General features: G+C 32.5%; 5 protein-coding genes and 1 long non-coding RNA gene across 7 annotated transcripts; 4 read left to right on the top strand and 2 right to left on the bottom strand.

Moving 5' to 3' along the window:
• The first annotated feature begins 304 nt into the window (after positions 1–304).
• LOC9328015 (putative F-box/LRR-repeat protein At1g56400) lies at positions 305–3,224 on the top strand. Of its 2 annotated transcripts, XM_021012627.1 has the most exons (4): positions 305–642; positions 1,252–2,220; positions 2,457–2,630; positions 2,735–3,224. In XM_021012627.1, the coding sequence occupies exons 2-4, from the start codon at positions 1,273–1,275 to the stop codon at positions 3,050–3,052; spliced, it is 1,440 nt and encodes a 479-aa protein (XP_020868286.1). In that variant the 5' UTR covers positions 305–642; positions 1,252–1,272; the 3' UTR covers positions 3,053–3,224. The 2 variants fall into 2 exon arrangements, with proteins under 2 accessions (XP_020868286.1, XP_002894644.1); XM_002894598.2 differs by lacking the exon at positions 305–642 and having other exon boundaries at positions 1,149–2,220.
• A 1,171-nt stretch (positions 3,225–4,395) lies between these two features.
• Positions 4,396–7,508, bottom strand: LOC9330705 (calreticulin-1). The gene is made up of 12 exons (XM_002891906.2): positions 7,235–7,508; positions 6,678–6,785; positions 6,409–6,601; positions 5,965–6,328; positions 5,802–5,888; positions 5,592–5,649; positions 5,307–5,374; positions 5,121–5,216; positions 4,990–5,037; positions 4,848–4,883; positions 4,670–4,762; positions 4,396–4,577 (listed from the first exon to the last, which is right to left on the bottom strand). Exons 1-12 carry the CDS (start codon positions 7,326–7,328, stop codon positions 4,566–4,568), a joined length of 1,257 nt encoding a protein of 418 aa, XP_002891952.1. The 5' UTR covers positions 7,329–7,508; the 3' UTR covers positions 4,396–4,565.
• Positions 7,509–14,072: 6,564 nt separating this feature from the next.
• On the top strand, positions 14,073–15,073 carry LOC110224908. The gene is made up of 3 exons (XR_002329371.1): positions 14,073–14,199; positions 14,374–14,510; positions 14,773–15,073. It is a non-coding gene; the product is annotated as an uncharacterized LOC110224908 (long non-coding RNA).
• A 3,119-nt stretch (positions 15,074–18,192) lies between these two features.
• LOC110224500 lies at positions 18,193–19,571 on the top strand. Its single transcript, XM_021010596.1, has 2 exons — positions 18,193–18,769; positions 19,144–19,571. Exons 1-2 carry the CDS (start codon positions 18,394–18,396, stop codon positions 19,569–19,571), a joined length of 804 nt encoding a protein of 267 aa, XP_020866255.1. The 5' UTR covers positions 18,193–18,393.
• A 1,076-nt stretch (positions 19,572–20,647) lies between these two features.
• LOC110224897 lies at positions 20,648–22,762 on the bottom strand. Its single transcript, XM_021012660.1, is given in 9 exon segments — positions 20,648–21,029; positions 21,032–21,082; positions 21,085–21,209; positions 21,291–21,447; positions 21,450–21,509; positions 21,512–21,734; positions 21,736–21,774; positions 22,075–22,081; positions 22,143–22,762. Coding segments are annotated over 9 exon segments (1,230 nt in total). The 5' UTR covers positions 22,667–22,762; the 3' UTR covers positions 20,648–20,985.
• A 443-nt stretch (positions 22,763–23,205) lies between these two features.
• LOC9328014 (purple acid phosphatase 6) lies at positions 23,206–25,459 on the top strand. The gene is made up of 7 exons (XM_021012631.1): positions 23,206–23,401; positions 23,610–23,828; positions 23,929–24,040; positions 24,126–24,352; positions 24,440–24,578; positions 24,663–25,005; positions 25,090–25,459. The coding sequence occupies exons 1-7, from the start codon at positions 23,246–23,248 to the stop codon at positions 25,292–25,294; spliced, it is 1,401 nt and encodes a 466-aa protein (XP_020868290.1). The 5' UTR covers positions 23,206–23,245; the 3' UTR covers positions 25,295–25,459.
• Positions 25,460–25,469: the final 10 nt, after the last annotated feature.

Genomic DNA, 25,469 nt, shown 5'->3' with positions numbered 1-25,469 from the left:
TATTTTATATTATTATTGTCTTGATTTTACATAACTTTACATTAAGAAGAAACAACAAAATTATCGAAGAAAATCCCCCTAATATATTTCCTTCCTTAAAATATCCTTCATAGTAAGGGATTTTATAGGTTCCTTTTTATAAAAAAGTTGGTCAAATTTCTGACCACAAATATTTATAGTCAAAAATGCATTTTAGGTTAATAATAAAATCAAATAAGCTTTTTTACCAAATAGACAAAAAAGTTAACCAAATTAAGACTTTTACTTCAAAAAGACTTTTGACTTAAAAGCTGGGATAGGATTTTAGCCAAATAAGGTTTTTTTTGCTTAACAAATATAATTTGTTTGCTGTAACTTTTTAAAATGAGATAGGATTTTAACAGATGGTATTGAAATACATATCCAAGTGAGCCAATAGCCATCACCTACCCTTATCTTTTACACTAGCAATCTAGCATATTCATTTACCTAAATATTTCTTCCCTTTTAAAACATTTACCAGATTCACTATATTACTTTGACTCATCAGAATAGAAGAAATTACAAATTGATAAAATAACAAAAACCTCCACAATTCTTGAAAAACAATAAAAAAAAATCAAGAGGACAAACTGGCAGAACAGCAAGAGGGCAAAGTTTCAGGTGCGTCAGTTGTTCTTATATATATGAAATCGTTGTTATTTATACTTGTTATAATATTTGTATTTTGTTTAAATTTTATGAGATATACAGTTTTTACATTTTAATGATTTCACTTTAGTGTTTTTCTTGCTCCATATCGTCTGGCGTCCACTGTTTACGTACAACAGAAAAAAAATTTAATTATATTCACCAATATGTGTCATAATTTGTAGAAATCGTTTACAAAGAATTCCATAGCGAAATATTTGAAAACCTTGCATTTAAAATTTTCGATAAGAAAATAGCTTTTTAATATTACGTTTATGAAACGATTATAATGACGGAGGTATAATTTTTGTGTAGCAATATGGTAACGGTAATATGTTGAGATCGATAGAAATATTTATTAATGCGTGTGAACTCACTAAATGTCTGAACTAGAACTATTAGGTGATGGTTCCCCATTTTGATTCTTGATTTTGTAAAAACTGAACCTGTGTTTCGAAGATGCTTCGACCACGAATGTTACTTTAATACTTTATGATATTGCAATAGATAGAGACATGTTTTTTGAAACTGAAAATGCAAAGGAGATAACTTCACTGACTATTTTCATTTTATCCATGGCAGGATTTAGATTGAATTAAAGAGATGACTTCTAAGAGAATAGCTTCAAGTATCCAACTAGACGGCTTATCCAATCTACCGGATGTGATTCTGATTACGATCATTTCTTACTTGTCGTTTAAGGAATGTTTAAGGACCAGTGTACTCGCTAAGAGGTGGAGGTATCTCTGTCGGGAGACAAGAAACATTGCTTTTAAGGAATCAGAGTATGTGGACCACTCTGTCTCCGACAAAATATCCAAAAGGATTTCGTTTGTTCACTATATGCGTCAATGGATCTCTAGATATCATGGTCGTTACATCGAAACCCTCGAGATTAATTTCTCCATTCCTTCGGGTTTTGTTGCGGAGATCCAGTCCCTGATCGAATTCGCAGTCTCAAGACAAGTCAAGAACCTAGTTCTTGATTTCAAAGACCCTTCTTGGATAAGCACTAGCTGGGCGTCGAGGTATGACCATGTTGTTGTGCAATTGCCCGTATGCGTTTACAGTCTAACAACCCTTGAATCACTGAAGATTTACTCGTGCGGGTTTGACCCCTCTAAATTCTCAAACTCGAGATTGCCTAGAAAGCTCTCTATTGGTTGGATCAAACTCCCAGAGGTTGATTCTTTGTTATCAAACTCTCCTACACTCAAGAGTCTAAGTCTTGATTACTGCTGGGGTGTTGAAATCAAAAACATAGCCGGAGATATGAAAGAATTTGTATTTGACAGATGTGACTTCTCCTCTTTCATGGCTTGTTCCTTTGACCTCCCTAATGTAGAAATCTTCAAGTACTCAGGCCAGATTCTTTCCTTTGATGTCAAGAGAATGAATATGAGCATCAAAGACGTTTACTTGGATTTCACGGCAGAGGGCGAGTATGACAAACGGAATCAAAGAACCAAATTAGAAGGATCAGTTCTTTCTGCCTTCCTTAACAATCTTCGAGGTGCGAGGACCTTAAGTGTCTGCCCTTATCTCCTTCAGGTATAAATTTAAATCCTAACATATTTACATTACATTTTCACATTATAAACATATCTCGAAATGAAACTTTATAGTAGCCTAGTGAATAAAAAGAATATATATTGGTAGCTAAAAAGGTATTGTCCTTATCTGATAACCTAAAGCTATTAGGTTAAAAGTGATGTATATAAAGACTGTTAGATAGTAAACTTGATCGGAGTATATATATATGCGTGTGTTTTTTTTCTTTTTTGAAGACTATCCAAGAATGTGAAGATCCGCTTGATTTGCTTCGTCCGATGGAAACGCAACACTTGGTGCTGAGAACGAGGTTGCATGTCACAGAATTTAAGGGAATTAGGCTCCTCCTCGATAATTGCCCTAACCTGGAAATGTTAACTTTCGATATTTTCAATCGAAGCATTTTCTCGGTAAGATTGTTATATAGTAGTAGTGAATATATTTGAGAATAATAGTTACATTACTATGTATGATTTTTACTAAACCTCTTAATTTTTCATTTGATATTTTGCAGTACAATAAGTCATATTATGGCGTCGGTCCACGGTCATATTGGAAAAAGAACCTTACCTATAAGTCTCTTCCTAAGACACTTAAGGTCGTGGTCGTGAGAAACTTCCGTGGTCGCTTTGGCGAGCTAAATGTTTTGAAGTTTTTGATTCAGTCGGGACGTGGGCGTTGGCCTGGACGCGAGCATGGGCCTATGCTGGAAAGAGTGGAGCTTTACATGCATAGTAGTATGGCGGAAAGTCAAAAGGAGTTGGCAGATGATGGAGCCGCGATGTTACAAAGTATTTCAGGGCATGTACAGATTATTGTACATGATCCTTGAAAAGTTGAGCTATTCAAGACTTCTCACTAGTGGGATTTGTTTGTCCCATTTAATGATGTTCTCTCGGTTTGTTTGATTTTATGAATAATTTGAGCCTCGGAAAGAAATGAGGACTTGGTCATCTATGTGAACCATATGATAATAAATTTATTGAGTGATATTGACAAGATAATCTGTTTTTAAATATTTAAATAAATAAAAGTATTGTTTTAGGGCTTATAAAAAAACAGAAACCAAAACTGAACTATACTGATGTAGCCACTTAAGTCTGAACCAAACACTATCTTCGAAGATGAGTCGTGACGATGTGGCAAAACAAATCTATAAGATGAGGTCAAAGATTATCATTTCTATGATCAATTTTGTTTCTGGATTGATTTACAGTTGTTACTCACTGTCAAAGACTCATATAGAGATTATCTTCCTTTTTCTGAGTAACTTTCTATGTTCACGCTGATTCAGAGGTTAGGTAGTCTACTAGATTGTGATTTGCCTTGGATAGTTGAATGATTTACCTTGAAATCGTTCATTGTTTTTTTGCTGATGGAGTTAAGAAAATTAATGAAAAATGAACAGTCTTTTGATTATCAACTCTTAGAAAATAATCCTTTAAAATTTTGTATGTTTTTTTTTTGTCGCTGATCAATTAATATTGCAAAATACGAAAAGTAACAGTAGTAACAATTGGAAAAAAACAAAGCAATAACAGAACATAAACCAGAGCAGAGGAAATGAAAAACAGGGGCCGACGAGGCCAAATTTGCAGAGCCGCTACCTCATCCTCCACGTACTCTATCTCTCTCAATACGATCCTGCAACCATGATGGTCCTCCAAGCGCAAGATAGGACCGTAATCTCCCATCTCTCGTTACACTACAAGCGATCTCCCTAGCCAATGAATTGGCTTTCGGTGAAGAGAGTATAAACTTTATCTCCCGCATCACCCGGATCACTTGTATATAAAATTTTGTATGTTATGACTAAAAAAAATATTTATGGGCCCCTTTGTTTTACAAAATATTTTTGGCCCCTTTTATCTACACAAAGATATTTCTGTAAACTAATTTATGGCGCCCTTAATTCTATGGATCTCTAGCGGTCGCACTGTTAGCTCCTATACCCTGAATGGAAAATCATTTGAGTGATCTAAGTCTGGTTCTGGTTAAACTACTAGAATGCGTGTCAGACCATGAACCACTAGGAACTAGCTTTTAATTTGTTGTTGATGTTTAGTGTTGTTTGTGGATAAAATGTGATTCATGAGATTTTATGTTAGTTTTGTAGTTAGATTGTTGGGTGGAAATAGTAAAAAGATTAGATTAGAATAAAGAGAAGGAGAAAGATGAAGAAAATCGGAAAGTCAGAATTTTATCAAAGTTTAAAACAAAGCTGCCACACCCCTTTCACAATAATAGGAAAAAGTTGTATATCCCAACCAAACTAGAGATATTAAAATATTTCTTTAAGAAACAAATAAGACTCTAAAATGTTTTCAAATATTCACCTTCCTCGCTTAGAGCTCGTCCTTAGTAAAATCATAATCACAAAGTTAGTCACACAATCCAATTTATTAAATATTTTTTTGTATTAATGTTGAAGAAGAGGTTAGACACATACATGAGCGGCATCGAACTCCTTAGTTTCCTCAAACTTCGATTTGTTGTCCGAGTCATCTCCTTCATTGTCATCATTTTCAGCTTCTTCCTTATCCTATAGGAATAACAAATTTATATTAAGAACCTTGACAGAAACAGAGAGGTTGTTAATTTGCATTGTGAAGCCCCAGACATCTTACGTCAGATTCAACTTCAGCGAGAAGTTCCTTTGATTCCTGGTAATAACAAAAAAAAAGGAAAAAAAAATATACAAGTTCTTAATTACCATTCAACTTATTTGGAATTAGACAAAATATTTTTAGATGGAGGATATTATATTACCTCTTCCTGTCTTTTCTTCTCTGCTTCTTCAAATGCTGCTTCCTCCGCCTATAACGCCAACTAGATTATTAGCTATGATGATTCTATTAACCACAATAAACCAAATAAAGAGCAAGGATTTATTAACATACATCCTTGTTCTTTCCCCATGTTTCTTCGGCCAACTTCTTAGCGTACTCTGGGTCATCGCTTACCAATACATTGTCGAACAAGGATCCAGATTTCACCTAACAAAAAAGCACAATATGTGACAAGATGTTATAATTACCATCATAAAACACACAAAAACATTTTTAGTGTCAAGATGTTGTTATTACCTGCCACAACTCCACCCCAACATATTTCAATTTGGGGAAGACATATAGTTCTGGGTCATCCTTGAAATCTGCATAAAATTGATATACTTACTTATCCAATATAAGTCCATGCAAACAAAATCTTACTTTCAATACTATGGACCATAACCAACAGAACTCAAAATGTATTTTAGTTAAAATGTGTCAAGTTCGTGTGATATTGTATTTCATTATAAGAAATGAACTACTATTTTAGAGCAATGAAGCATTTTATTACATGAATACTATGGTTATTATGAATATTACCAGGGTTGTCGATCATTGGAGCCTTCCACTTGCCCTTGTAATTAGGGTTCTTGATTTTCTACATTACAATATGACAACCGTGAGACGAAAGCACATAGTTTAACCATCTTATATATATATATATATATATATATATATATATATATATATATATATATATATATATATATATATATATATCTCCATTTGAGAGAAAAAAAACTAATAAACCTTGGGCTTCCATACACCCTTGTACTCCGGATTAGGAATGGTTGGGGTAGTCCACTCACCAGATTTTTCATCATCCCAATCTTCAGGCTAAGAAAAGCAAAGGATCCAAATCAAAATGATGATCTATATTTGGTTTTGCATCAATGAAAAAAATGGTGTAAACCTTCTTTGCATCAGTGTCTGGAATCTCCTTAGGGATGTCATCGTATCCCGCTGGCTTAGTGTCTTCCGGATCAGGAATGTACTTTTTGTCATCCCAGTCCTCAGGCTTCTTGGCACTTGGATCCTTAATCTTCTTTGCTGGGAGGAGATCCCAGTCAGAGGAGAGGCTACCAGTTTGCTTCTCAACATTGTCAATCAAAATACTATAAGTAGCATCTGGACGGAGGACGAAGGTGTACACATGAGTAAGCTGGTCAGTCTCACATGGGACCTCCTTCTTGATCAAATGGTTTGTTCCATTGTATGTAAGAATAGCATGTACTTTCTTAGTGTTGTCACCACATTTATCAGGGCCAAACATAATACTGCATGTAATAAGAAGATAAGTTTAATGTTTGAATATTTGATGTTGAAATAGAGATTGAGAAAGAAACCAATAATGAACCTGTAAGGAGTGTCTCCTCCGAAATTTTTCTGGTCAACATCACCACTAAGCAACTTCATGTAACCACCACCACAGTCAAGCTTCTGTTCATGCTTGACAGAGAATTGGAAGACTAGGGTCTTGTCCTTGTTGCTGAACTCAGGGAATTCAGATGATATAGCGTAGAATCTGTTGTCTTCGCTTGTTTGGATACCTGCAAGAGAGTGATATTTAACATGAAGATATATAAAGAACCAATGACTCATACTATCACTAGTCCTGAAACTTACCTTTATCGTTAGCGTCACCAGACCAATTTCCAGCTGTGTGTTTCCATTCCCCAGCAGTGTTGTTATCTTTCTTCCAGTCGGATTTTACCCATCTCTTCTCCCATCCGTCTTTCGAAGTATAGACAACAAAATAACAAATAAAAAAAAATGTAACATACAGAAATGAAAATATATATCATAAATCATTAGTTAGATCAAAACTTGCCATACGTACTATTGCGTATGATATATTAAACTCAAGGACTTGATCATATAAGAACTATACTAGTTTCGAGCACGTAAGCAATCACATACTAAATATTATTGAAAATTTGTAATCCCGTGGTTTCAGGAATGCCTCAAAAAATCAAAAAGAAACCATAATCCACAAATCCTAAAGATCTATAACAATCTTAAGCAAGCATTTTGGAAAAGTTATATTGAATTGGAATATATAAGATGGATCAACAAGTTCTATCAATCATCTTATCAAACAGAATCATAAAACCATTATTAATCGATCGCATTGACACTTAGAATCTAGATAAGAAATAGACAGAGAGAGAACATGTAGCTACCATCGAATCGCTCCTCGAATATAACTTCAGAAGAGACGATTACCACGAGAGCGAAGAGAATGATCGAGATGAATTTAGAGTTTAGTTTCCCCATTGCTAAGAACTTAGATAAGAGATTCTCTGAAAGCTGAAGATGTGATAGAAGAGTTTGAAATATATATACCGAGAGAAGCTACAAAGACATTTCCATATTAGCTGTCGGATTCGAACTATTTATAACTATGAAATCCTTTGTGCAAGTACTTTTGTGGTGTAAAATTTTATGAAAAGATCTTTTATCTACATAAAAATAAGACATTAATATTAAAAGTACATTTAAATTATTTATTTCTCACTACATTTAGTAAATTAATCTTATGTGGATCAAAGAATTTATTTCAAAATTAATAAAATGTATTTATTATCTTAGTACTTTTAATAAAAATTACAAAAGTTCCTCAAAAGTCAAAAACATTTTTATCCAAGAATATCATCTATATAAAAAGCATTGGAGGTCACCCTTGCTGATGTGTTTGTACCACTACTTTCTCAGTCTTATTATTTATTTCTCACTCTTATTGAAATATTATTTATCTTCATAAAAATAAGATATTAAAATAAAAATTACAATTAAATTATTTATTTCTCACTAAATTTAGTATATTCATCTTAGGTGGATCAAATAATTTATTTCAAAATCAATAAAATTTATTTATTATCTTATTATTTTTAAGAAAAAGTGCAAAAGTTCCTCAAAATTTTTATTCCAGAAATAACATCTAAATATCAAAAGAGAAGCATTGGAGGTCACATTTGCTGATGTGCCGGTACCACAAGTTTTTTTTTATTATATATATTTAGTGAAATATGATAATTATTACGAAATAAGGGAGATTATTTTAAAAAAATTTTGGAAGAATTAAACCGCACATGCTTGTCAAAAAAATTTGGAAGAACTAAACAAAGAATGTGGAACAGAGCTTAAGTGCTTCATCTTTGCCAAATATCTAACAGCGGAGAAGCATGTCATTGGGCCCAAACTGTGCATGTTGGTTCAGTGACATTAACCGCACATGAACCTCTGATTATCCAACTAACGCACAAGGACCATTTTTTTTCAGAATACTAGTTATTCGAGTAGGCATCTCTCTTTTTTGTGCAATATTATATGCAGTACTAAACCATTATTATGTGGTAAGGTTCTTCTTGCATCATCTTTGAATTATCTATGAGTCTTTCGGCTCCTGTGGAACGTGTTCTTCATTGGTGATGCATTATGGAATAAAAATCTGTTTTATAACTCTATAAATTTCTTTCATCCATTTTGTACTAAATATTATAGCTTTGTCGAGAAGGTAGCAATCACTTTCTCTTGCTTTTTTTTTTTGCTACAAATGGCGACGAATACACCGTAGCCATATGCAGTCAAAAAATGATTGATAAGACATCACGAACAAAGAATGGGTTGGCGTGGATAAGTTGTGTTTTTTGGCTACGGATTTGCGAGGGACTGAAGTCGTTGCCAGCTAGCAACGGAGTTGGCGTCGCCAACAGTAGCTATATGTGGAATAGTTTCGTGGCGGTCATTCCCTATCTAATGCGTAGCTATTTGGCTACAGAACAGCGACAGCCTACGTCATAGCTATATAGCAACAAATTTGCGACGGGATGGCCATAAATATGGCTACGAAAATCCCGTGTTTTTGCTTGTCGCCGTCCGTTGCCATATTCGTAGCTAATTTTGTTGGTAACGGATTTTCCTAAGCCAGGGCGTAGCCAGATTCGACAATTCTTGTAGTGAATAGTGAAATAGCCTATAGATATGTCACTGGTTTTCTTTTCTTAGGTTAACTTGCTGATGGATTATGCTTTGTATCGCATCATTTATGGATTTCATTTTTTTTTTGGTCAACATCTTTTTATTACTTGGATAGCTTAAACATGCCAATCCGTAGTGATATTGTTTACATACAAAATAAAATGCGGTTATACACGAACCATTCGTGCTAACATTTGTGGATGTCCGTTTGGTGACAATTGCCACTTTTTCATAGTTGCACTATATTCGTGGTGTGTACAAAGCTAGGGCTCAGATGACAAATCTCCGACCACCGGTTGATCAAGTTTCCAGAAATATGCAAAGATCTATGGTGGTGCATGCGGCAGATTCTCAAGAAGAGAATATTCGGGATTAGGCTCTGTTTCAATCATTGGTGTTTCTGCTACTATCGAGATCAGTGTAGATGCCCCTTTTGCTGGTGCCATCATGGGAAAAGGTGGAATCTATTCCAAATAGATATACATATGCCATCAAACATGAGCAAAACTATCGTTTAAAGATTATAAAAGAGACATGAATTTGAAGATTATTGTTCCAGATATAACGTTTGAACATATCAATGTAGCGAGTGGGATGGTGAGAAAGCTTATAAGGAGGCTTGGATCAAGACCGGCCATATTCATTGTTAACGAGAATTAATGGAACTTATCATTAGTTCCTAATATTTTTGAAAATCAATCTAAAATGGTTTAACAAGAAGAAAAAAAAGTAACATTTGGGAGGGGGTCATATAAAATGTGCAGATCTCTGGTCTGAGGAGATGTACGAACCTACCCCTAAAACATCTTAGTTATTCAAAAAAATAAAAAAAAAAAATAAAGGGAAGTAAACTAATTTTCTTTTGATAGTTTATTATTGGATATGGGCCTACCCCTAAAACATCTTAGTTTATTTTTTGTCTTTTTTATTTTAAACCCAGCTCAAGAAGAAGATTTTATCTTTTAAGAATATTTGACCAAATTCAGAGAAGTTCGGCCCATTAAAATTGGTCGATCGGCCCATCTTCTAGAAGCTCAAATGATATCGCCGGCTCACAAGGACAAAAGCAGCAATCCACATCGACTCCCACAAATTGAATCTTACACTACATATTGGATTCGCTTGGTACATTAAAAGGTTAATTATATCTTTCATTTTTTCGTCAGAGCTCTCAGATCCGGACTCAAAAATTATAATTTAAAATAAATTATATTTTCTAAAGTAGGTGATTTTAAAATGAACATAATAAATAATTTTAAATATTATTATCAAAAAATAGGTAATTTTTTGTTTTACCTCTAATTAATGTATTGTTTTATGTAATATTATCAATTAATAATTTTAATCTTTTTATTATTGTTGATTCAAAAATCCGTCCCGCCAATTCCGTCCGGCCAACAAACTCATTAATTTTATTAATGTTGATCTTATTTATGTATGATTATGAATCATTGTCTAAATATTTTAATCGATGTAGAACGTTGAACACACATTTTCATCAATTGGATAATATATGTCCATTTTTTAAATTTCGAATCACAGTATATGCAGAAAAAAATTGATTTTTTTTTTTACTTTATGTATTATATGATGGTTCAAAACAGTTAAAAACAAATCAAACAAAGATGATAGGAGAATCATAATTCTAAATCTTAATCAAATCTTCTAAATATCTAAATTATTAAATATGGAATATCTGGTGTATGAGTTGGGTTAAATATAACCCGACCCAACAAACTTTTTATGACCAAAATTTGTAAACGGGTCGGGTATCCAAAGTATCCGAGAATAATTTTACCCACCCGACTCAAAAGTGACTGCAAAAATACTAGTATATATATATATATATATATATATATATATATATATATATATATATACTCCAAAAAATACTACAAAAATCTTAATCAAATCTTCTAAATATATATATAGCCAATAAACTCAATATGTATACGTAGATGAAAAGTCCATTTTTTATACGTATACTCCGTGTTAAAAAAATCGCTAAACGCTAGTCGAGCGGTGAGGGTAGGGCCTAGCGCCTAGCAAGAAAATCGCAGATTAAACGGAGATTGATCGGAGATTAGTTTTAGTGCTATTTAATGTTTTTAAAAAATATTAATCCATTCTAATTAAGAAATTTATATAATATTGTTTTAAAATTGCATTAAACAAATGAAAACAAGACTTTAAGCTCAAATTTATGATTATACAAATTACGAATACAAGTAGGACATTTTGAATTTTAGATCCAAAAAAAGTAAAAAAAAAAAATTGGGTTAGGCGCTGTCTAGGCGGACCAGGTAGACAAAAAATCGGACCAGCGATTTTTTTTACCGGTTTAGACAAGATCGCCATGGTTTCCCTCCAATCAGCGCCTAGGCGGCCGATTTTTATAACAAGGCGTATACTTATATGTATATATTGAACGACAAAAACTTATATGTATATATTCTTTTTAACTAATATGTGGATCTTGTATGAATAACATATAAAATATTTTATACATTTATACAAATGTGTTTATATCGATTTCATTTAACCTATATGTGCATGATACAATGTGTGTTAAATGAAAGGAAGGTTGGTAATTTTATATAACATATAGTAAATTATATATTATAGTAAATATAATTAAATAATTTTATTTACTATAATATATAATTTTATAATTTATAAATATAAAATTCAAATATTTACTAATCATAATTTTTAGTTACAACTAATAAATTTGCATCCAAAACTCTATATCCCTAAAATCTATATCTACAACCAAAATATACAGTAATAAAATATTTTCTACATTTATACAAATGTGTTTATATCGATTTCATTGAACCTATATGTGCATGATACAATTTGTGTTAAATGAAAGGAAGGTTGGTAGTTTTATATAACATATAGTAAATTATATCTTATAGTAAATATTATTAAATAAGTTTATTTAATATAATATATAATTTTATAATTTATGAAAAGATAATTTATAAATATAAAATTCTAATATTTAATAATCATAATTTTTACTTACAACTAATAAATTTTCATCCAAAACTCTATATCCCTAAAATCTATATCTACAACCAAAATATACAGTAATAAAATATTTTATACATTTATACAAATGTGTTTATATCGATTTCATTTAACCTATATGTGCATGATACAATTTGTGTTAAATGAAAGGAAGGTTTGTAGTTTTATATAACATATAGTAAATTATATCTTATAGTAAATATTATTAAGGGGCTTTTGCAAAAATGCCCCTTTTTCAATGCCACTTTTCAAAAATGTCCCTTCTTTAAAACCTTATAAAAAATGCTCTTAAAAATATAAGATTTACCCAAATATGTATGTAACATTATTAAAACATACACAAACTACATTTCTATGTATCTAAAATCTTATAAATACTTTATAAATAACTTATAAATGCATTTTAAATACCTTTAAAAACCTTTAAAATATCTTGTAAAACCTTTGAAAAACCTTAAAAATCCTTTAAAATAACTTGTAAAACCTTTAAAAACACCTTATAAAACCTTATAAATACTTGGATCGAGTCTTCAAGTAGTAGTTACAATCCATAAGTACCTTATAAACCGAATAAAACTTTATAAAAATTTTAGATTTAAAAAGGGGCATTTTTGAAAATGGACATCTAAAAGGGGCATTTTTGAAAAAGGGCACACCAAAAGGGGCATTTTTAACAATTTCCCTATTATTAAATAAGTTTATTTACTATAATATATATTTTTATAATTTAAGAAATTATAATTTATAAATACAGAATTCTAATATTTAAAAATCATAATTTTTAGTTACAACTAATAAATTTGCATCCAAAACTCTATATCCCTAAAATCTATATCTACAACCAAAATATACAGTAATAAAATATTTAATATTTTTATACAAATGTCTTTATATCGATTTCATTTAACCTATATGTGCATGATACAATTTGTGTTAAATGAAAGGAAGGTTGGTAGTTTTATATAATATATAGTAAATTATATATTATAGTAAATATTATTAAATAATTTTATTTAATATAATATATAATTTTATAATTTAAGAAAATATAATTTATAAATATAAAATTCTAATATTTACTAATCATAATTTTTAGTTACAACTAATAAATTTGCACCCAAAACTCTATATCCCTAAAATCTATATCTACAACCAAAATATACAATAATAAAAAAATCTACAATTACAACTTACACACTTACAGCCAAATTCTACAGCAAATAATCTACAGATACAACCAACAAATCACCCACGTTGTTTTAAGTTTTGATGTATAGATATTTTATAATTATAAATGATTGATTAATTTAAAATATATGTTAAATACTTAAATTAAAACAAGTTGTTCATTTCATATCATTTGTCTTTTTTCTAGCTTTGGGCCTTATAAAAATTTGAGCCGGGCCTGATGGAGAGGCAAGTTTTAGAAAATTATGAATAGGACTCATGTGCAATACACATGACATAGGAACTAAGACAACGAGCCTGTTGCTGTTGTTTCTATTTTTTGCACACAAAAAAAACTTCTTTCCAGTGAAGGAAATAGTTTCCGGCAACATTAGAATCTAGAGTTTCTTGGTTGTTGATTTTACTTGCTACAACAAAGAAAAAAGAAAAAAAAAATTTGGACTTTAACTTTAAAAATATAGCCAGAGCATGACTAGTACAAATTTGTGGCTTTAGAAAAAATAAAAAGGGCTCTAGAAAGTAGTTAGCGCCCAAGCAATCACACTATATGTAACGCCCGTGTTCCGAAAAATAATAGAAAAATAGAGGTTTATGTCGGGAATTGAAGTAGAGTCAGTTTAATTTCAACTAGTTTACTAAAAGGGTCGATTTATTAATTAAACAAAAGAGATGGTTTAATTAATTCTCGGTTTAGTAAAATCCTGGTTTAATCAAATTAAACCAGGGAACCCTATTTTTCTCTATATCACGACACAAGCCTCCTCTTCTCCTGTGTCGTGACCTGCAAAGAAAAAGAGAGGAAGAGAGCTTGTTAGTGTGAGAAAGTGGGAGAGGTTGAAGTTTGGTGAAAAGAGAAGAGAGGCAGACAGGACACGTTTTGGTAGAACAGAGTTCCGTCATATCAATTCATTTCCAAAGGTGACGAAATTTTCAGGGATTGTAGGTAAGACTTATATCTAGTTACAGCCGTTTACGGATATTGATTCGAGTCAATATTCTAAGAGTTATCCCTGTTTTCGTGAGCATTTCTGTTTCAGTCACGTTTTTGACCAGCTCGTGTTCAAAGTGAGATTGCGAGCGAATCCTTTTTCTGATCGTCACGAAATTTTGTGGGTAGGTTTAGGACACCTAGGAGCATCGTTTCAACGGTGGGATTGGAAATTGAACGGTGATTTGAGATACTATTGACGTGTGGAAGAAGTCAACTATGGTTGTGTGGTGTTGTTATTGTTCAAAAATCATCCCTAAGCTGAGGTTAGTGCCTGACCATGAGCTTATCTAAGCGATTGGGATTATATGATTGCTTGTTGTGATGTGTAGGTTGGATTTTTGATGGGTCCAGAATTGAAATCCATGAGATGGTTGTGTTATTGGATGATTGTCATTGGTTTGGTTTGTTTTTATGAATTATGTGTTGATTTTTTATCCTAGTTGCTTGTGTGTATAGCTCGTAGATGGGAGGATCGCGTCACTAAGTATTTATTGAAATACTTATGCATCTCTTTTCTTGGTGCAGGTAAAGATAAAGTCTGACCGTGGAATCATAGCGAGGAGAGGAGGATGATCTAAGACTTGATTTTCGTGATCATTATTAGTTGAATTTAACGGTTTCTTTTGATTAAATGTGGAATTGATGGTTGCATTGTTATTGGTATTTTGCTAGTTTTTATTTTGAATACTTTTGAATTTGGTGGTTTATTTAGGATAACCAGAATGATTTGATCGATTTAGTGATTTTTGTGAGTTGTTGAATTAAATGTGGATGTGGAGAAATAATTAATATTTATGGGAATATTAGTTATATAATTAAAAAAAAACGGGTCGGGTTGTTTCACTATAGGTTTGTTTTTGTAGTTGTGCTATCTGTAGTTGTAGATTTTTCTGTAGATATTTAAGTATTGAAGCCAGTCTGGTAAAGTTAGTTAAATATTACGGATATAAATCTTAAGTTTATTAATTTGAAAATCTTGCAATATAATTATATAATAATATAAAAATGAAATATATATATATATATATATATATATATATTACATTAATCTCTTTTGTTGAAAATATGTATAATAATAAGATATATATGTAAAATAAATAAATATTGATTTATATAATTTTCTATCACTAGTAAAATTTCTAAGTACATTTTTTGTCATATGTTTAAAGTACAACTTAGTGATATGCAATAAAGTAAATAAAATAATTAGATATTTAATTAAATTTTATTGAATAACTTTCTACGTTATACAAATAATAATAATAATTAAGTTTTAAGTATAGTAGATAGAAAATAACATTTATATAGGTCATATTCAAATAATAAGCTTACTGAACGAGATACTCACTATAGTAATACTTTTATTCATATTTAGTCATATATTAGGGCGTTTATGGGAAGTTTGTTATATGGGTATACGAAAGAAAGTTGGTCATTTCATACCTGACCTAAATTCAAGTGTTCAATTCATATTTAACAGTTTCTTATGTGCGATAATATACACAATTTTTTAAAAAATTTAAATTTCATACCTAAATTTACCAGATCATGCGAAATTATGCATTTTATTGAGGCCGATGCCATGTCGTTGATGATATGACGCGGCTGCCACGTCCTTGGTGACATGGCAACGACGACCTTAATTCACCTATATATAAACTTCACGTCATTACTCATAAACACACGACCTTAAAAATCTTATAAGCAAAAAGAAAAACTTATCAAACATGAAGAATCTTGTTATATTCGTCTTCTTGTTCTTAAGCATCACTACTGTGATCAATGGTGGAATAACAAGTGAATTTGTCCGCCAAGCTTTACCATCGATTGAGATGTCTCTCGATACTTTCCCTTCTCCTGATGGCTACAACACTCCTGAACAGGTTTGATATTGCCCTTCTTATCTTGATTATACAATAATAAAAAAATCTACAACTACAACTTACACACTTACAACCAAATTGTACAACAAATAATCTACAGATACAACCAACAAATCACCCACATTGTTTTAACTTTTGGTGTATAGATATTTTATAATTAGAAATGATTGATTAATATAAAATATATGTTAAATACTTAAATTAAAACAAGTTGTTCATTTCATATCATTTGTCTTTTTTTAGCTCTGGGCCTTGTAAAAATTTGAGCCGGGTCTGATAGAGAGGCAAGTTTTAGAAAATTATGAATAGGACTCATGTGCAATACACATGGCATAGGAACCAAGACAATGAGCTTGTTGCTATTGTTTCTATTTTTTGCACACAAAAAAACTTCTTTCCAGTGAAGGAAATAGTTTCCGGCAACATTAGAATCTAGAGTTTCTTGGTTGTTGATTTTAGTTACTACAACAAAGAAAAAAGATAAAAAAAATTGGACTTTAACTTTAAAAATAAAGCCGGAGCATGACTAGTACATATTTGTGGCTTTAGAAAAAATAAAAAGGGCTCTATAAAGGAGTTAGCGCCCAACCAATCACATTATAGGTTTGTTTTTGTAGTTGTGCTATCTGTAGTTGTAGATTTTTCTGTAGATATTTAAGTATTAAAGCCAGTTTGGTAACGTTAGTTAAATATTATGGATATAAATATTAATTTTATTAATTTGAAAATCTTGCAATATAATTATATAATAAGATAAAAATGAATAAATATTGATTTATATAATTTTCTATTGGTGAAAATATGTATTATAATAAGATATATATGTAAAATAAATAAATATTGATTTATATAATTTTCTATCACTAGTAAAATTCCTAAGTAGATTTTTTGTCATATGTTTAAAGTACAACTTAGTGATATGCAATAAAGTAAATAAAATAATTAGATATTTAATTAAATTTTATTGAATAACTTTTTACGTTATAAAAATAACAATAATAATTAAGTTTTAAGTATAGTATAGAAAATAACATTTATATAGGTCATACTCACTATAGTAATACTTTTATTCGTATTTAGTCATATATTAGGGCGTTTATGGGAAGTTTGTTATATGGGTATACGAAGGAAAGTCGGTCATTTCATACCTGACCTAAATTCAAGTGTTTAATTCATATTTAACAGTTTCTTATGTGCGATAATATACACAATTTTTTAAAAAATTTAAATTTCATACCTAAATTTACCAGATCATGCGAAATTATGCATTTTATTGACGCCGATGCCATGTCGTTGATGATGTTGATGACGCGGCTGCCACGTCCTTGGTGACATGGCAATGACATCATCATCACCTTAGAAAAATATTTTTTTATCTGTTAATCTTTTTCTTCTTCATAACTATCATCCGAGAGAAGTGTGAAAAAATTACATTTTTTGATGTAAGCATTTAAAATCTTATTTTCAATCCTTATAACCAGTATTTCAACCGAATATATTATTTAAATCGAGTTTATAAACTCAAAATTCGTAATTCAAACAACCCTAATTGTCAATGACTATTAATAAAAAATTGTATTATGTTCTTAAAATACAATTATCCCAATAAATACGTTGTAGAGATTATAAAATCGGTTTAAATATAGTTTATTAGTATCGAAATAAGATTTTAAATCTTTATATAAAAAATAAGTTTTCTACAGTTTTGTTAAATGATTTAATTGAAGACGAAAAAAGTCAAGAAAAAATAATTATTTTCTAAAGGTGATGATGACGTGGCAACGACGTCATCAAGAACGTGGCAACCGCGTCATCAACATCATCAACGACATGGCATCTACGTCAGCAGAATGTATAATTTCGCATGACTTAGTAAATTTGAATTTTTGAAAATGTTGAGTATGTGATCTAAATGTTTAGTGATGAAAAAAAGATATAAACTAAAAATAAAGTGAATCAAAACAAATCCTCAAGACTCAAGAGTGTAATTTTTAGTTATTTTAGAACCCATTGAGAACCAGACACCAGCTCGATCTTTAATATAAATGTCGATTGATTTCTCTCCCAGGCCCACAGTTCGAGGCGCCGATTGAAGATTTCTCCATGGCTTTTCTCACCGGCGAGGCTTCTCCGGCAGCAGCTTTCCTCTAGATTGGCGATCTCTGGTGTCTTCCGGTTCCGTTCCGGCTCTTCCGGCGTTGCTTCCGGTTTGTTTTTCCGGCGCTTTTTCGTTTTCTTACCGGCGTGGTCCGGCGTTTTTCCGATGGTCTTTCGGTCTTGTATGTGTCTTCCTCCTGTTTCCGGAGAGATGGCTGGTTCCTCTTGGGTGGTATCCCAGAAGCCTGCGCATCTTCTTTCGTCGACCCTCCTCACCTCTCTCGGACTGAAGCTTCCTCCAGAACCGACAGTTAATCCACCTCCACCACCGTACCCTCCAGTACCCCCAAATCCACCGGATTCTCCACCAAGGCGTAGATGCTTAGAGGCTCTCGTCACCACTTCGCTGTCTCACTCGCTTCACCTCATTCTCGACGCAGCTCTCGCCGGATTCTCCTTGGATAAGGATCAGATCTGTTCTCTCTTCAGCGAGCATCCTTGGATTCCAATGTCTCCCCTCCCCTTCAACTTGACGTCAGAAGGTTTGGTCTCTATTACCCTCTTGTGCGTTGTCCAATGGTATAGAAACGATCCTCTGTTAGTTCCCTTTTACCTCTTTATGAGGTTCGTACCTCAGTATGAGGATGATAGACTTATCAGATTTGATCGAAGCCTTGTTAGTATGGATGTAATGTCTCTTATCGGAAGTATGCCTCTTTGTAGACAGTCTTTGGCGACTGTTGGTTTTGGCTTTGGTGTGAATTTGTTTGTCTCAGGTTATCTCTCGGATCACTTCTATGGTGACTTCGATTTTCCTTGTTTTAAGGACGGTGTTAGGCTTGTTTTAACTTTCTCTGTGGTTAAGGATGGTGGTAAATTTGAGGTCCTTTGTGATAAAATCTTCCATCCATTCCAGCAACCTTTACAGATGATAGAAGAGCATCAAGACACCTTTGCCTGTCTTCCCAACGCATCATGGACGTCTATGTCCATTGGCTACGGGATGGGGTGGTTCATGGAGGCATGGAGGACCCACTTAAGGCATCGATCCAATTTGGATCATCTCTCCGACCCGTTGTCTCCTTTGCTCTGGTAGAGGAACTTGCTTTGAAGGTGGCGATCATCGCAGCCTTAGCGGTGGGTGTCTCAAGGATGGCTTATTATTCGGATTGGCAAGAATTCCCCCTTCTTCTCAATGTCGGTGGCCATGCATTTGCAGTTGACGATTTCATTGCTGATATCAAACGTATGAAGACCAAGACTCTCCGTCTTCGTTTCCTTTTGTTGTTGCGTTTTGAAAACGCCTTTGCTTCATGTATTTTCTCCTCCTTCTATGGAGTTTGAGCTACCTTAATTAAGTAATGGTTTACAAAAAAAAAAAAAAAATGTTGAGTATATTTTAACACATAAGAAACTGTTAGGTATGAATTGAACACTTGAGTTTAGATCGGGTATGAAATGGCCGACTTTCCGGTATATGAATATGTTATTGGTACTTGAAAGTTGTTTTTCGCTTTCTTGAGTATTTAATGTTGCATGTGTATAAACTTTCATATCACTTCAAGTATAGAATCAAATCTTCGTTTCTCATTCTCAATCAATTATTGAATAATTGAATATATAATTAATCAAAAATCGAATATCATTTATTAAGAAAATACTAATATTGATCGTAGTGGAGTACTAAAAGTCTAAAACTAATCTCTTTTTTCCAAGCAATCATATATAGAAGAATGTTACCGAAATACACCAAAAACTAAATAAATCATTAATTTAAAAACATGTTAAACGAAAAACATTAATTATCGTTTAACATGATTAATTTAAAAACATGTTAAGCGAAAAACATGATTCATTGCTTTACATTCAGTTGCAAAAATCTAGTCAAAAACAAACAAATCCCAAAAGCAATCCCTTATTTAGCACACAAAATCCGAATATTCCAAAATGTTAAAGAACACACAAGATTACAAGAACAATCCAAACCTAAAGGAAAATGTTAAAACCAAAACATATCTTTAACGAATCATTAGTTTAAATTCGTTTATAAATTCTTCCCAAAACAATCAAACCATATTAAACTATATTAACTTGTGCTCTATCATAGAATCATGACTAACTCAAACTTCAATTATACTGAAACAGGTGCCTAGATTTAAATTAAAGTATATCGAACTGAAATTATCAACAAAAAATATTTTACTTCAAAGCATGGGTTAGAGAACAAAGTAATTGCAGTAATGATTATAGCTTGGTCATTTATTTGCAAAATCGAAATATGGAAACGTCATAAATATATTAATTTGTTTCGCAAATTAACTTGGATTTTTGCGCTATTTCGACCCAAAAAATGGGAAAAATTGGATTTGCGCTCTCTTTTTTTGTAATTTTCTTTTTAATATTAAAATAACGACGTTTTGAGTGACAATGTTGGGTTCGATCATACTTTTGTAATTCATGTAGTAAATTCAAAATTTTAAATTAGTTCATGTATATATAGTTCTAGGCATAGCATCTAAGTTCGTTTATATAAAATCATTTGGCCCTTATTTCTTGGTAGATTTTATCGTTTCCGATATAAACATTTTGTATCGGTGAGCAAGTAAACTTTGATAACTTGTCTAAATTAATTTAGAAGCAGCTTCCATGACAAAATAATTCGCAATCCACAAGAAACTTATTGCTGGAAAGTTATTGATCTTTAGTGAAAATAAAGAAATAATTCGAACCCACAAGAAACTTAGTAATTGTTGGAAAGTTACTGATCTTTAGTGAAAATAGCCATAAACTCATCCACAAGCTGTCATCATGCTTCCTCACATATCTTCCAAGAAACACCTCATCAAGACAGAAGACATTGAAGAGACTTTAGTTTTGAGCAATCTTTTGGACATAAGAGCTTTGATGACATTGCACCTTGGTAAAATCCTATTTACCATGCTGCATCCAAGTACCACAGGGATCAAAAGCACGCCCTCTCGTAGCCAATTCATTTTCTATACAAGAAACTCAGTCTTCCTCTTAATTGACTCTGCTGATAAATTATGACATGGAGGATAGCACTTGACCATCATCATGACCTCATCTTTGTTGAATCCTAGGCCTAAAAATGTTTCAACGGAGTTCAATATATTCTGCTCAGAAAAACCAATACATCGCGGATACTTCTTGAACATAGAGAGGACCTCATCTTCGACCTCATCTTCGACTAATCCACACTCTTCAAGGTTTCAAAACTCTGAGTTATCTCCAGCTCTGAAAAACCAATACATTGTGGAGATATTCACACTTCTTCAAGGTTTCAAAACATTGAGTTATTGTCTTCTCCGAGATATTCAGAAAAGGACACTTCTTGAACATTTCCCATACATCAAAGCCTACCATTTTATAGGTAAAGACTCTTTCTTCTATTGTTTCATTGCTTAATGTGTAAACAACAATTTTAGCATCGATAATTCTTGGGGCGAACGGATCGAAACTCATCTCAATAACCTTCATAATGGATTTCTTCAATATTTGGATAAAGTTCGCATACCTTATAGAAATCCTAAGTGTTAAAATGTTAAGGTCCCTCTTCAGAGTAAGAGACACAAGAATAGACTGGTAGTTAAGAGTACCTATTTTTGTTGTTTTCTAATTTCTTAAATAGACGAAAGATTACAATGAAGCAAATAACAAGAAACAGAAAGTGGAGTCATTGCTCCTACAAAACAAGAAGTGAAAAGATGGAGAAATGCTTTCCTCAAAATGAGGATGACTATTTCTCAATTATTGTTGCAAACAAAACAAAAGAAAGAAGTCGCAAGACTTCGTCAGTTCAGGTACTTGCGATTCGGCTGACGTGGACTGATCTCCTTGTTGCAACCTCACTTGCCATCTCATCACCCGCACCTTCCTCCTCTGGTCTCCTATCACGAACCCACTGATATAATGGCTTTAACAAAATCATAGTATGTGATCATATCTTTTTCCTCTTTCATCCTCAAGATATTCGGAACTCTAGTAACAATGTCATTGAGCCTAGAGCTTAAAATTTCTCTGGACTTCAAAAACTTAAGCTTGGGACCAAGAGAACTCTCAGCATTTTCCAAGAGCAATCTTGGACCAGTCCTAATGATGCGTGAGATCTGAGAATCTGTAAAATCATAACTTCTAAGAAGATTCAGAACAGAATTGGGATTGCACTCGTCCTTTAAGCTGACTTCCTTCAAGATTGATTCTGCGAGTTTTATCGGTATACCAACTGAATCAACAAGGTAAGAGACTGTAAACTTCGGCTCTTTTTGAGCATCTCGAAGGCTCACATCATCAGCACTAACAGAGGAGAAGGAACTGGCAAAAACAGAGATTACGTTTTGCACAAGCTTCACTGAAACTCTCAAATTACGCCATTTTTGCAACTCGATAGATCTTTTTCCAAGAAGAATCAGAGAATACATGACAACTGACAAAGCCTTTTCAGAAAAATTATGGTTGCCTATTTAAGAGTCTGCTTCTCTGTTCTGTTCGTTAACTTCCATAAAAATCCAAAAGACAAAAAAATGGGGGAGGCGAGAGATAAATAAAACATTTTTTAGGGTTTAGACACAAAACCCTAATTTCGTTTATTATTCTTCATTGACGACATTTTTTTTGGTAACTTAAACTAAGTAAATATTAAAATATCAGTTAGAAGTAACAAATTAGAAAACTGTAAGCATAAGTATAAATATTCTTTCTATTTGTTCCTGATTCCTGAACAATATAGATGATATTAGCAAACTAAACGAGATTTTAAAAAAATATCAATAATATATATATATATATATATTTTTTTTGTCATCTTATCAATAATATTCTTAACTAAATATAAGGAACAAAATCTTTTTGTACTAGCATATTCCTTAGAATTCGATTTTATCTCTTTTTTTTGTTTTTTTTTAAAACACCCTTAATTAACTTATATATAAACTTCACCTCATTACTCATAAACACACAACCTTAGAAATCTTAGAAGCAAAAAGAAAAACTTATCAAACATGGCGAATCTTGTTATATTCGCATTCTTGTTCTTAAGCTATACCATAGTGATCAATGGTGGAACAACAAGTGAATTTGTTCGCCAAGCTTTACCATCCATTGAAATGTCTCTCGAAACTTTCCCTTCCCCTGCTGGTTATAACACTCCTGAACAGGTTTGATTTAGTTATTTTAATCTCGATCGAGCTAGTAACCTGTTCTTAGATCATTTCAAAAAACGTTCGTCCTACAAAATTCTGTATGGTCATTTGTGTGTTAATATGTGTGTTTCAAATGAGTTACATGAATGGTTTATCGTTTATATCGTGACCAAACAATAAGATTCGTATTGATTTTTTTTTTTATTGTTGGTGGTTTTTTTAGGTTCATCTGACTCAAGGAGACCATGATGGGCATGGCATGATTGTTTCGTGGGTCACGCCGTTAAACCTCGCTGGTTCTAACATTGTTACTTACTGGATCGCTACTAATGGTAGTGACATAAAGCCAGCAAAAAAGAGAGCTCACGCTTCCACGAAATCGTACAGATTCTATGACTATGCTTCTGGATTTCTGCATCACGCCACCATTAATGGACTCGAGGTTTGTACTTTCTATAGCATCATTTTTTATTCATTTAACAACACTTAAAAAAAAAAAAAAATTCTATAGTTTCTATAATTGTATCTATATTATATTGCAGTATGATACCAAATACATCTATGAGGTTGGTACCGATAAATCCGTTAGACAATTCTCCTTCACTACTCCTCCAAAGATCGGACCCGATGTTCCATACACGTTCGGCATCATTGGTACATTTTTTGTTTTATACATCTTGATCGAAAACTATCATTAACATTTGAGATTTTAAATCGATCTAATAAATTTTGTTTGTAGGTGATCTTGGACAAACTTATGCTTCAAATGAGACATTGTATCATTACATGTCGAATCCTAAAGGCCAAGCTGTTCTATTTGCCGGAGACTTGTCATACGCAGACGACCACCCGAATCATGACCAACGAAAGTGGGATACTTGGGGAAGATTTATGGAGCCTTGCGCTGCTTACCAGCCCTTCATCTTTGCTGCCGGAAATCATGAGATTGATTTCGTTCCTAACATAGTAAGATTCACATAATAAATCTTTATAATCTTTGTCTTTTTGTTATTTGGTTTAATACTTTATGTTTAACCACTTAAATCTTACTAGGGTGAGCCTCACGCCTTCAAGCCATACACTCACCGTTACCCCAATGCTTACAAAGCTTCACAGAGCACTTCTCCTCTTTGGTACTCAGTTAGACGTGCTTCTGCTCACATCATCGTCCTCTCTTCTTACTCGGCCTATGGTAATTAACAAGCACATGAAAACCCAAATATATCTTAATGCTATTTGAGTTTTTTTTTTTATATAACATGTTATGTCATTTTAGGAAAATACACGCCTCAATACATTTGGCTTGAGCAAGAGCTGAAGAATGTGAACAGAGAAGAGACTCCATGGTTGATTGTCATGGTTCACTCTCCGTGGTACAACAGTAATAACTACCATTACATGGAAGGTGAGAGCATGAGACTTATGTTTGAGTCGTGGCTCGTTAATAGCAAGGTCGATTTGGTTTTGTCGGGTCATGTTCATGCCTATGAGAGATCCGAACGTATCTCTAATATTAAGTACAACATCACCAATGGGTTGAGCTCTCCTGTGAAAGATCTTTCTGCTCCTATTTACATCACTATCGGAGATGGAGGAAACATTGAAGGAATTGCAAATAGGTCAAAAATTTAAACAATTTTTTAAATAATATTTTGTTGTTTTGGTGATATGAAACTAATATTTGTGTGTCTTTGTTTATGCAGTTTCGTGGATCCACAACCGAGTTACTCGGCATATAGAGAGGCGAGTTTTGGTCACGCGGTTTTAGAGATTAAGAACAGGACTCACGCGCAGTACACATGGCATAGGAACCAAGACAACGAGCCTATTGCTGCCGATTCTGTTATGTTGCTTAACAGACATTTCTTTCCGGGGGAGGAAATAGTTTCCAGCAACATTAGGGTCTGAGTTTCATAGTTCTCGATTTGATTTAGGATTTTTATCTTTCTTTAGATATTATTATGTTAGCAATTATTTGGTTTACTGTTTGGATTTTAGGTGTTTTTTAGTTTATTCTGGATTTCAATAAAGTTTGTTTGGATTTTAATAAAGTTTGTTCCTTTTTTGAATAAATTCATCGCAC

The sequence above is a fragment of the Arabidopsis lyrata genome, assembly GCF_000004255.2.
Source record: "Arabidopsis lyrata subsp. lyrata unplaced genomic scaffold ARALYscaffold_1, whole genome shotgun sequence".
NCBI classification, from domain to species: domain Eukaryota; kingdom Viridiplantae; phylum Streptophyta; class Magnoliopsida; order Brassicales; family Brassicaceae; genus Arabidopsis; species Arabidopsis lyrata.
Note: the sequence above shows the minus strand (reverse complement) of the source record. Positions and strands in the feature narration are given on the sequence as shown.

Bases quoted from the DNA above. Each gene is read 5' to 3' on its own strand.
- LOC110224500 (XM_021010596.1), top strand. From the start codon at position 18,394: ATGGTCTTTCGGTCTTGTATGTGTCTTCCTCCTGTTTCCGGAGAGATG. The intron at 18,770-19,143 runs GTTTGGTCTCTA...CATCCATTCCAG, and splicing joins CTTCAACTTGACGTCAGAAG to CAACCTTTACAGATGATAGA.
- LOC9330705 (XM_002891906.2), bottom strand. From the start codon at position 7,328: ATGGGGAAACTAAACTCTAAATTCATCTCGATCATTCTCTTCGCTCTC. The intron at 6,786-7,234 runs GTAGCTACATGT...ATACTTCGAAAG, and splicing joins ATTCGAGGAGCGATTCGATG to ACGGATGGGAGAAGAGATGG. The intron at 6,602-6,677 runs GTAAGTTTCAGG...ACTCTCTTGCAG, and splicing joins TGGTGACGCTAACGATAAAG to GTATCCAAACAAGCGAAGAC.
- LOC9328014 (XM_021012631.1), top strand. From the start codon at position 23,246: ATGGCGAATCTTGTTATATTCGCATTCTTGTTCTTAAGCTATACCATA. The intron at 23,402-23,609 runs GTTTGATTTAGT...TGGTTTTTTTAG, and splicing joins GTTATAACACTCCTGAACAG to GTTCATCTGACTCAAGGAGA. The intron at 24,353-24,439 runs GTAAGATTCACA...AAATCTTACTAG, and splicing joins TTGATTTCGTTCCTAACATA to GGTGAGCCTCACGCCTTCAA.
- LOC9328015 (XM_021012627.1), top strand. From the start codon at position 1,273: ATGACTTCTAAGAGAATAGCTTCAAGTATCCAACTAGACGGCTTATCC. The intron at 2,221-2,456 runs GTATAAATTTAA...TCTTTTTTGAAG, and splicing joins TCTGCCCTTATCTCCTTCAG to ACTATCCAAGAATGTGAAGA. The intron at 2,631-2,734 runs GTAAGATTGTTA...GATATTTTGCAG, and splicing joins TCAATCGAAGCATTTTCTCG to TACAATAAGTCATATTATGG.